This window comes from Crocodylus porosus, unplaced genomic scaffold (assembly GCF_001723895.1).
Source record: "Crocodylus porosus isolate Cpor-Errol unplaced genomic scaffold, CroPor_comp1, whole genome shotgun sequence".
Classification (NCBI taxonomy): Eukaryota; Metazoa; Chordata; order Crocodylia; family Crocodylidae; genus Crocodylus; species Crocodylus porosus.
The window spans coordinates 35,330,235-35,342,169 of NW_017728911.1; the positions used below are offsets into that span (position 1 = coordinate 35,330,235).

At 43.9% G+C, this 11,935-nt stretch overlaps 1 protein-coding gene across 1 annotated transcript in view; it reads right to left on the reverse strand.

Annotated features, from left to right (window-relative positions):
- The window catches only part of LINS1 (lines homolog 1), a 14,964-nt gene extending 7,849 nt beyond the window's left edge, over positions 1 to 7,115 (reverse strand). The window contains exons 1-4 of the mRNA XM_019533798.1: positions 6,576 to 7,115; positions 6,397 to 6,486; positions 4,377 to 4,518; positions 3,470 to 4,069 (exon numbers count right to left, since the gene is read on the reverse strand). Coding sequence (XP_019389343.1) covers positions 3,470 to 4,069; positions 4,377 to 4,518; positions 6,397 to 6,486; positions 6,576 to 6,998 — 1,255 coding nt within the window. The 5' untranslated portion in view covers positions 6,999 to 7,115. The remainder of the gene's footprint in view (positions 1 to 3,469; positions 4,070 to 4,376; positions 4,519 to 6,396; positions 6,487 to 6,575) is intronic.
- Positions 7,116 to 11,935: the final 4,820 nt, after the last annotated feature.

The window sequence follows — 11,935 nt, forward strand, 5'->3', positions numbered from 1 at the left end:
GTCTACTTTAAATTTTACCATTTGCTGTCCATAAACACTAAAACCCTTATGTATTTTCAGGAGACTTCTGACTACAAGTATTAAAACAGGTAACGTGCTATGATGTACTACAGTCAAACATTTGGACAGTGTAAAAGATGGGTCTGGTTTGCAGAAATCCAGAGATCTCCTTGTATTGTCCTCCAACACACAAGCCACGGACAGGTGTTCATCTCTACTGGCCACCACCACCTTCAGGGGAGCCCAATACTTGACAGTGTCTTCTTCCCTGCCTGGGAACGAGCAGGCTGTCAATAGGTACCCTCTCCCCCAAAAGGTATTGAATTGTCTCGTGTGTACCCCAGATGGGGCTGCACATGGGGTGATTTAAAGCTGGGGATGCAGGGAAGCAGGGCAAGGGACAGCCTGAATCCTGGCCCCCTGGCTTTTAAAATTGCTGCATGTGTCACTCAGTGGGTGGCACAGGTGGCATTTGAAGTCCACAGGACTAGGAACCAGGGCAGGGTAGCTTTCCCAGCCCTGGTTCCCTCCCCTTATGACTTTGAAATTGCTACTCACCATTGCCAAGCCAGGGAGTGGGGATAGCATTTAAAGCCCAGGAAGTCAGGAACCAGGGTGGGGATTGCTTATGTGGCTCAGTTTCCCACCCCACAGGCTTGAAAAAAAACTGTGTATGCTCCTCAGTTGTACAGCACAGGCAGCATGCACAGCCCACAGAGCCAGGAACATCTTCCCTAGCCCCGGTACCCAACCCTGCTGGCTTTGAAATCACTACCTTTGCTGCTCAGCTGGGCAACATTTTAAACCCTGTTTATGGCCCCAGTCATCTCCAACATTGCTTGAGCAATCTACTGTATTTACAATAAAGATATAAAAAGCTCAGAAGCTACTAAGATTTCCTCAATACTGAAGAAAAACCCAATCCACACTCAAAATACCATTATTTAGGGGGGGGGGTGTTCCCCCCCCCCCAAATTCCACCCCCTTTGTACACTGGTCATCAACCTAGACTTTTCACTACTTCGACCACCGACTGACAACAAGGAACATCCAACAAGTCTTTGCCTTCCACTATTCAGGCAGAAACAGTCTCAGAGCAACCATTCCTGTTTTTCTTGAACATGTGCCCCTCTGCCTCAACCTTTCTACAATATATGCATAATAGCAGGGCAGGGAAAAATGTGCCTTACTCATACTAGACTCAATCCCAGGGGTTAGTACAGGAGAGAGAGAGACAATATCTGCAACCACATCCTAACCAAATCTCCTGTGCTTTTATTATGCTTTCACTTTATGACTTCCTCCACTTCTGCTATTACTGCCATCCTCTTGTCTCATAGTACCTACGATTTTTGTCCCACAATAACATCTAATGCTTTCATCCAAGACTATGAGCCCCATTATATTCATGCTCTCCTACACCAAACAACAAACCCAGAGTAACAGCTCCACAAACTGACCAGATACAAAAGAAATCAGGCGTGCTCAGCTCCTAACCCACAGCACACAGACAGCGCGTGGAGTCTCGTCATTCAGACTGCAAGTTTAGCAGCTGTGGAGAGACAGCAGCACCACCTGTTGCTTCCCAGCTGCCAAGTTTCCAGGCCTATGGGGAGCCCTACAAGCAGACAGTGTAGCCCTGCACACCAAGCCAAGCACGTGGGGCTGGGGAAATACCAGGTTCAATCTAGGTGGCGCAAGGAAGGATCTGGGCACAGGGCATCCAAATCAAATGAAGTGCGGCCCAAACCCACATGCTGACCACAGCTGGGATCTGGCCCAAGGACTGGCCCCGTGCCACTTATCCAGCCTGCAGGACCAAAAGGTTTAACATACTGAAGGAGATAGTAGGCAAGGATTTAAAGGTGGGGTCCTGGTTTTCCCAGACATGTCCTTTTTTTGGGTCCTCCAATCTCTGTCCAGGCAGTATTTTGAAATATGAACAAGTGACTGAGATTTTGCTGATAGAACTGCATTGCCTGGCTTGCCCTAGCAGCATGCTTGTTTGCCAGGGATCCGCGTTTTCCGTTTGCTGTGGAAAAATGAGCGTTTTCTTCTTTAAAAGGAAGAAAACATGGGTTTACCCTTGCAGACTGGCAGCCTTCCAGCCTGCAAGGAGCTGCTTGGGGCAACTGGAGGCAGGGGGTGCCAAACGCACCTGCGTGTGGCTGGCATACAGCCAGGCAGGGTGGAGGAAGCAGCCCCAGCAGCTGGATGCAGGTAGGTCTACGGGGAATGGGGGGTGGAGGGGATTGGTGTGTGGGGAGAGATGGGTGAGTCTGCCAGGGGGAAGGCACCTGCCCCTCCAGCAGGGGAAGGGAAAGGGAGGTGCAGGAGGGCTGTCAGGGGCTGCAGGGAGCTGTATGGTCAGGTCGGAGGCACCACAGCCAGTGCCTGAGCTTGCAGGGGCAGGGTGGCCAGGAGATGCTGCCCAGAAGGAGCCATGGCCAGGCTACCTGGCACAGTGCAAGTGCCACAGTCTAGAGTGAGGGGGAAGCCACAGGGCTCCCCTCCTCCTCCCCCCAGCCTATGCTGGACCCACTCCACCGCCACCCACATGAATTGGAGCTGCTGCACTCCAGCCCGGTCAGGACAAGGGAGCTGTGGGCCCCCTCCAGCAAGGCTGGGCAGGGAGCTGCAGGTCAGGAGTGAAGGAAACCAGCAGGGCTGAGGGTACAGGGGGCTGCAGGTCAGGAGGGGTACTGGCAGGGTTGCTGGGGGCTGTGACTTGAGAATGGAGGGACACTGGGGGGTGGAGGGGGAGGGACTATGGGTCGGCAGTACAGGGCATCAGCAGGGACAGGGGGCTGCAGGTTGGGAGTAAGGGGCACCAGCCTAGCCCATGGGGGTGCGGGACTGTGGGCTGCAAGTGAGGGACACCAGCAGGGCCTGGGAGGATGGGGAACTGCCCCCCGCCCCCAACAGGTGTCCCTTTTTCGGTACTGGAAATAAGTAATCCTCAGAGCTGACCTGAGCAGGGTGTGGGGCCTGGGGCAAAATCAGCCCATGCAGGGCCCCGCTCCTGCTCTGATCCCACACGCCCCTAGACCCAAAGAAGGTGCCACTGGCAGCGGTGGTGGTGTGGTGGTGGGGCGGAGGACGGACAGTGGCTGGATGCAAAGCTGTTGGGGGCAGCATGGAGTTGCCACGGCTGCTCCGCCCAGCTCTGCAGTGCCCCCCAAAGTGCAGGGCCTGGGGCAGTCACCCCAATTCATGTCACACCCCCCGGTATGGCCCTGGTAACCCTATTCAAGGTCATAGCTTTAAGTCATCAGTTGTTGCAAGTCCTAAACAAGGTGTTCCCAGACATTTGGTTCGCTGGATTTTAAAAGGAGAGAATCTTTGCTCTGCTATTTTAAGTCTCAAGGATCTTTGTTTGCAATTTTGATGAGCTTTGTATGGATCATTTGTAAGTTTTAAATTTTATGCTGCTTAATGAATTCAAACTGCAAAAAGAAAAAAGATTTACCTTTGACTTCAGCTTCCTCAGCAGAGTTCTGGATCTTTGTTTCTAAAGCTTTAAGTAAAATCAAGCTTAAGGCTCTGATGATTACTTGGTCAGGACCAGTGCGGACACCACCTTTAGGCTGAGTTTCACTGCCTCCGAAATAGCAGGCTTTTTCACTAACAGTTATTCGATTCATCCACCCCAAATCTACAGCTTCCAGTAGAGCAGCAGCCAATGTTACCATATCCATATCTAAATAAGGATCTTGTAGGGATGGTGTTAGTAACAATCCTTTTGTGAAATCTTCACCAGCTTTATAAAGAATACATTTCTTAACAAGCATAATGGACTTCTTCTTGATTAAATAATGAACTGATGAACTAGCAAGGTCCAGGATGTAAGTAGTTTTCAAAAATAAAATTCTTTGGCATCTGAAGTGCAATACTAGTTGAAATCTGCAGGCCACAAGAACTTCAAGCAAATCTATGAAAGCAATTAAGTTATTTGAGGGTTTAGAGTGTGCTGATGCATCTTGGTGGCTGTCAAAATGATGAAACAAAATGGAATCATGAAATCCTTCAAGTACAGCATCAAGAGGAGTGAAAAGCTTCTTCATAATATCTGTAATAACAATCACTATGTTAAAGAGGGTCGAAGTTGAGCTCCTGAAGTATAGTTCAATTATGCAGATCATTTAAAATATTTTTTTACCCCCTGAAGTGGCATCAGACCATCTTTCAAATTCAATTTTTTTGGAGAGTGCTGCATTTTAGTTTTCTAACATTCATTTTTCCTGTGACAAAGAAAATAACCCACTGCCATTAAAATATTCAGGTAGCCTTACCGCTTTGCTACAGACATGATATGTAGCCTTCCTCCCTCTACTGGACACTTACAATAATTATTTGATGCTATTAATATGCAGTACCTGCTTTGCACATATCTTCATCTTTCAAAACATCTCTAATAATTGCTGTAAGAGTCCATAGACATTCTGCTGCTCGAACACCCCTTGGGAATTCTGAGAGAGTCTTCAAACAAAATGCCAGCCAGGTGACATTTAATGAATTCTAAAAAACAAATAAGAAAAATCACTTTCATGAATTTTTATTATAAATATATCTTTAACTAAAGCTGTTGTACACTGTAAGCCAAGACATTCTACAACACTTAAAATTTTAAATTACAAAACGTACGAGTAAGGCAGGGTAAGGCAAAAAGAAACAGAATACAGTCATGCAGTGAAAAAAGATGGAGGTTTTACGTGGAGCGATGTTGTAGTCGTGATGGTCTAGGACATGTAAGAGGTGATGATTTTTTTGGAATGATTTTTTATTGGCCCAACGGCACAGGGAGGAAAGATTTTAGACAAGTTTTCAGACACAAGGTACCTTTCCTGAGGGCACCCAAGGAAAGGTACCATGTCCCTAAAAGCTTATCTTAAAAAAATAAAAAACAAAACAAAAACAAAACAAGACACCCCAACAACAAACCCCTCTCTTCCCCACTATATATTTGGTCCACTAAAAGATCACCCCAAAAATTCTTGCCTCTCACATTACCCATGGCCAGTAGCAGTTACATAATTACTTGAAATGTATGTTTTAAAAATATATGAATGACTGCACCCATAAAGTAGTTAGTTACAGACATTTGATCAAAATATTTGCAGCTGGGCTAAGGAGCAAGAAATCCTAGCAACCCCACAGTAGTTGGCTCCAGCAAAGAACCGCTCTCTCTCCGTTTCATGCCCCTATCCTTCTCATTCTATCATCTTTTGCAGGAGTCTTTTCTTTTCCAGAACCTGATCAAATCTGGCCCCAACCTTACATTCAGCTCAATCCTGTTTTTCCTAAAACAAACCTGCTCGTTTCTGTTTATCCTGGTCCATTCTTGATGGGTTTTCCTAGATGTACTGAAGCCAAGTGGCAAGTTTCTTTCTATTGTTTCCTACCTCTCCTCTGCATTAGCTTATCTCTGTTCCTTTGCCTAAAGCTTAGTATCTTCCACCTAAAATTAACATTTTAATTGTACTCTCCCTCTCTCCCCACCCCCCACCCTCAACCATGGGCTCCTGAAGTTTTGAGCCAGGCTTTACATAAGAATATACTCAAACATACCATCATCTATAACAGTGGGAGGCCTCCCTTTTTGGGAGGCTTGCCACAAGCCCTGCCTGTGCCAAGTGCCATTCCCATCCCATTCTGTTGCTCTGCCCTCTGCTCCTTGCCTAGTGCTTCCTACCCAATCTGTGCCGCTTTTGGCTTCCCGCCTTGTCTGCTGCTGCATGCCCTGTTCCTTCCCTGATCTTCCGAATACCATTCATAGATGCCACCCATGCCACTTGCAAGGTAAGTTGGCCACCCTGTCCTCTAATGACCTTAGCATACTACAAAATGATCCCTGCAACCCCAATACCCTATAAATGTACTGTCAGGGAGGCCCACCCCAGTGCCCATATACTGCTATCTTGTATGACCTTTGCTATTTGTTTTTTAAGGTAGCTCTAAAAATCTCCAGTGATGAAAAAAAAAAGATTAGGATTGGAAGAGAGGGAAAGTGGGTTGCTTCATGTGTAGCAATGCTAATGATGGCAGCTACAGAGAGCCACTATTTAAATTTTAAAACCCTTTCTGGAAGGAGGGAGTACAGAAGATTCGCTTACTGTGCAGACAGGAAGCTGCAGATGAAAAATGGAAGCCAGCAGCTCTGCTACTGCTCCATGGCCTGAGGGCATGGAAAATCCTACTGTCCACCATCACAATCAGATGCTGCCTGTTTACATAGGCTGTGCTGTGAAAGTTTAGCTTTTAGACTATGCTGTTCTATGCAATCTGACCACTTCCAAAGGTCAGCAACAGTTAGATGGACAACTAGAAGGACTGTAACCACCAAGTATCTATCTTTACCTTAAGTTACATATAGACAAAGCAACCCCATAAACTTACTTCTTCCTTTAGCTGGAAATACACAAGGGAGGCCATACTTTTTGAAGCCATGTGAGATAACAGTTTATCAGAGCTACCTAACAGCCAAATCTGTAGACATGAAAAAAATAAGTATTTGTCAGTTTTATGAAGTTTGCTTTTTTTTAAGAAAAGCTGTGAAAATAGTTGTAAGAGCTTACTAATTTTGAGTCAGCTTGTGTCTCCTTCAGAAGAATTCTAATTATATCACAGTACTTCTTTCCTATGCTGTATTCAGTTTCCTTCGACTGTACTTTAGCGAGCATCATTTCAATCAAGGTTAACTGAAGTAGCATTATTTCCCGTGGACTGAATGCTGAGAAGTTTGTGTTTGCAGAGCTATTAGATTTATCATCAATCAGGAAAACAACAGCATCTGAAACTGTGGAGTCCTGATGGCTCCTAATGCCACCGTTAGTAGATTCCAGACACATTTGATTATGTGACTCATTACCTCTTGCAGATGAATGCTTTGGAGAAATATGAAGGTTGAGAAGAGAGGCATAATCATAGCTGTCCTTTGCTAATGGACTGCCTACCAGCACATCACTATGCATCTGCTGTAGAAGAGATTGATCCCCCATTCTGGAAAGATTTTAAAATCTGAAGAAAGTCTTAAGCTTTTGCATGTTACTCATGGGCATTCTGTATCAGTTCTTCTCAGACAAAAAGAACTGGCTTTGAGTGGTATTTCTTTTATCCTGGTAAAAAAAAAGAAAGAGCGAGAGAGAGAGAGAGCGAGAGAGAGAGAGAGAGAGTTGTGTTATTGAACATAACAGATTAGAAGGAAAATATACATGAAGCTAGATCATGAATTGGGCCCCACATTTAAAATGACTACTACTGTTGTTAAATATACTTTGTAGGAAAGTGTGGAAATATGCATTCGCTATGTATTTTTAAATGGGCATCCTATAAAACCCTTCCTTCAAACTTCTGAAAGTATTCATTCAAGAACATCAAAAACTCAGGACCTTGTAAAAATATTCTGAATTGCCACAAAGTTCAGAATACCACAGGCAGGGGGCTACACACAGACCTAGAACCTGGCAACCCAGAATACCACAAGCAGGGGGCTATTCTGAATTGCCATACAGTTCAGAGTCTTAATTTTAAGTCTCATTTAAAAAACAGTGCCTCTGGCAGCACAGTATCACCTAACTGCATGCTGAGCTGTTGATTCAGTACCAGGAGAAGAGTGCCACCTGCTGGATCACCAGGAAGGATCTGTCAGTTAGGAATAGGGGCTTAAGTCAAGATGAATATCCTGAACTGTCCTTGTTTGCACGACATGCTGCAGTGCTGGTTCACCTGGAGAAAATGCACAAAACCTTCCTTTCAAAGTTATATTCAGTGAGAGTTCAATATGCATAAGAGCTTGTTTTGACGAAACAGACACCTTTCCATACTTTCACAGCTCTAGACATACCAGCAAATAGCCTGCTCGTCTTTTACAGCCATTCCATATACTAATGGCATTTTTAGATAGCTAAAGGCTTTAAAGACAAGGTGTTCATACCTCACTGAATTAGAGAACAATAAAGATTCCAGTCCTGTAAATGAGTTCCACTGAAATCAATAAGACTCTGAACTAGCAGCCAGATTTGTCTATACCAGTGATTCTCAACCAGAGTCCCACAACATCCTTAAGCATGCAACACACTATTCATACTGTTAGGTGTGAATCATCTGTAGGCGTTTGCACAAGATAAGCCCTGAGATTTCAAATATGACCTTGTAGCATAAACATTCTGACCTGCTGTGATCCGAGGTTTTTTGCAGTAGCAGAATTCAGGATCAAATTAATCTCTCTTGCACCAGCGCTCAAGTGGAACACCGTGCCCATGCTGGAGGGCAAAAATGAGCCCCCAATACAATTAAAAGGGACAAAACAGAGATGTTAGACATCTCCATTTTCAAAAATGGGCTGTAACTGAGTATCCTGAGACCAAAAGTTTGCTTTTGAGGTGTGCTGAGCACCCAACAGTCCCATTGAAATGGATAGGAACTGTAGATACTTGCTGCTTTAGGACATCAGGCTTGTCAAAAATTGCCAACTGAGCTACCCAAAATGACGTGTGATGTCCACAGAGCTGGTTCTAAGAGCCTGCATGTTCCCAGATATTATTAAACCTAATCAGTCTTTTTAACTCAATGTTTTGAGAAAGGGGAGCAGAAAGTTTCACTTGCAGGCATTGGCATCTTCATCTTTCTTGGCTGCTCTTCTTCCCCCTTAGGGGAATCCTGGGAAAACTCTGGGCCTTGACCCCTGGAAGGCAGATGGTCTGGGTACTCTACCACCCCTGGGTGATGCAATCCCCAAAAGGTTCTATGCGGAACCCTCCCCATTAGCAGTGTAGGTGCAGACACCTCTGTCCAGGGACAACTGTGAACCAATTGGCAACCCATGACATTTTTGGAACAGTCCAATTGTCATGTTAGTCCACACACTTAAGGTTAGAAAAGCTATTCTTTCCAACCAGCTGTAGGTAATCATGCTGCTATGCAACACCACCACCACCTTTATGCCACAATTACAACTACTCCTGTTTAACAGCAATCTATACTATAGCGATTTTCAGGTTTGGAGTCCTCAACACTGCAGGGCGGTCTTCTTAAAAAGAACTTTTCTTCTAGGGAGCATTTTTAGAGCTTTAAATCTGAGAGAGCCAGCCAGGTACAGTTCTAGACTGATCATTTTATTACTGGTAGCAAGTACTTATCAGTTGGGAAAGAGATAATCAGTTTCTTTTTCCCAGTTTCTCCTTTTTTATTCTTATCTCATAAAAAGGGAGCAGTCTCTAACAATTCCCTGAACATCTATCTATTATATATGCAAGTACGTAGTAGCAAAGAAAACAATGCAATTTACTTATCGTTAATCATGATTTATTTTGACTGGCAGTCTAAAAGCATGACAAATATTCTGCTGTACCACTCGGCATATGCAGTGAATTTTCTAGCCTATCATCTCTAAGCAGCTTCCAAAGTACTGCCCCTTCCTTTGTTGTATTATCCCTCAATCTGCCATTAAAATTCCTGTGTAACCTTGGAAAGTCATGTAACCTATTTATACATCAGTGTCCACTTTTGCACTGTGCATGTGCAGAAGCCAAGAGAGTAAAGTGACTTTCCAAGGTTACACAGCAACTGAAAACGACAAATTGAGGAATAGAACCCAGACACCTGACTACCACAACCTGCCCATATTTAGTCTCCGACAGAACTGAAAATTGGATGATAAGGCAGTGTGTGCTGCCAGCTATCAAAATGTGCACATTCGTCTCACAGATTCTCTGGTATTTTTTTTGAAAATATCATTCAGCAAGATCTGACCTGTAAAAGCTAGAACCTTACCAAGTCTTGGACAGGATGACACTGGAACATCACACTGTTTTCTTGTCTACACGTCCCATTTGCAACACAATTAGTCTAAAATATCAGCTACTTCTATATTCAATTGCAGAACATACTTAGCATTCTATATGGAATAGAAATTATAATCTAAAACTTCATACAATTTCTTCAGCAATCAGCTTGTGGCTAAATTTATACAAAGTACTGTTCCCATCTTCAAGGTCTATTTCTATCTAAATGAATATACAAAAGAATAAAATTACATTTCCACACATTTATAAAGGGTTTGAATAAACACAACTGAAGGATTGTTCTACATGTGACACGAGTAGATGTCTTGTGTAATTTATACGATACAGGGATGCTGCTTGGGTGAAAGAAACCGAGAACTCATCTAGGGCACGCACTAAGAAATTCTACCTTTGCAACAGGATGTTGGCTGTGCTTTACCTGATCATATCTTAACACGTGTAAGTGGCAGCATTAAGATAAAGAACACTTTACAAATGCCTATGACATGTCCCAAACAGGACAACTGTTCGGAAGGGAAAGAAAAGATAATAATTAAGAAAGAAGTGGCAGAGATTCTTTAAGAGGTGGGTATTAAACATCTGAATGGAAGGAAGGTACCAGAGGATGAAGACAGATTGTTTCAGGATAGTAGCGGGGGAGGGTAGTACAAGATGGCATGAAGCCAAAGTGGGGAATAAAGAAGCAGTAGCATGACTGCAAGGTCATGTTAGGAACAATGTCTTTAAATTTTATCTATTATTTTTTGTATTTTGACAGGATCAAGGTTGGGAACCACTAGACAAGCAAGGCAAGTCCAGCACTGTACCTAGGCAGTCCTTGGCAAACTTCTAGTATTACCCCCACCCTTGCCAGAGATAATGATCATAATAACGAAAAAATTACCATTTTCAGGCCCCTTGCTGTCTGGGTCCCGGGCTGCCCATACCTGTGACTGGCACTGGACAAGTCTTACAATCCAAGTGGACAAGACAGGTGACAGCATGGTGTCAAATAGCACATTAGGTGATAACGATTTTTTTTCCCCCCATTATCCTTGAAAAACCAATAGCAAAAACTAATCATTGCACAGCGGGTAGGAGAAAGCCACTACCCTCCTTCCCCTTCTCCCTTCCTTAAAAGGGAAAGGAAGGAAGAAGAGAGATAGTGAAAGAGAAACAGGTACAAGGTTGCAAATGAAAAAGCCTTAGAGGGAAGTGGCTTGAAACTATGGAGTTCTCAGGAATATCACACACCAGACAAAAGAAGCTTAAACGGGGTCACTACAGGCAGTCCTTGACTTAAAACGTTTCAAGTAACAACAAATGCCATTTATGACATTTATAAATGGACACCCCGTTTCGACTTTCTGACATCAGTTTCGACTTTACGATGCTTAATCCGAACGAGTTCACTGCATCGCCCATCTCCCTGGAAAATATCTGTCTACACTTCCTTGGACGCTTTCTTTAAGAAGGCAGCCAAGACCCCCCGAGAAGACCCCTCTTCAAAAAAAATCCAACCAGGAGTCCTTCACAAACTCCAGCGAAGTCACATCAAAGAAGTCCTTCCAAATCAGTACAATTGCTATTGACAATAGAAATACATGCATGTAGCTATATTACACATCTACAATTGATCAAGTACAAAAGCCTGCGTTATTTTTGGGGAAAATAAAGTATTGGGCCTTGCTTCAGGAACCCATCCCCTCTTTATAACATTGTTTCCTTTGGGAAAAATCAGTTCTAAGTTACAATGTTTCATCTTGCCAGGACCCAGTCAGGGCACTGCCAGCACCCCTAAAATATCCCTGAAAAAGACTGGTCAAGTCCACGTACCTTTCCAAAGGAGGGCACTTTGCCTTATATCCGCACACAGAAATCCACTGCTTTTTTTTTTTAAATGAAGAACGGTGAAATTGCCCTGCACTGTTTCCTACATTTGACAGAAACGGTCATTAATATTATTATTATTATTTTACATCAGACATAACCAAACAAAGCACTCAATTATTCACATGGGCCACGTGATTCCCACAATGAGACATGGGCCTGGCAGGGACCCCCAGGCAGGATCCAACCCCTCCCCCGCAACCCAACTCAACCCCAAACTCTACATTTTTTAATTTTTTTTTTTTTTAAGAAAATGTTTCGCG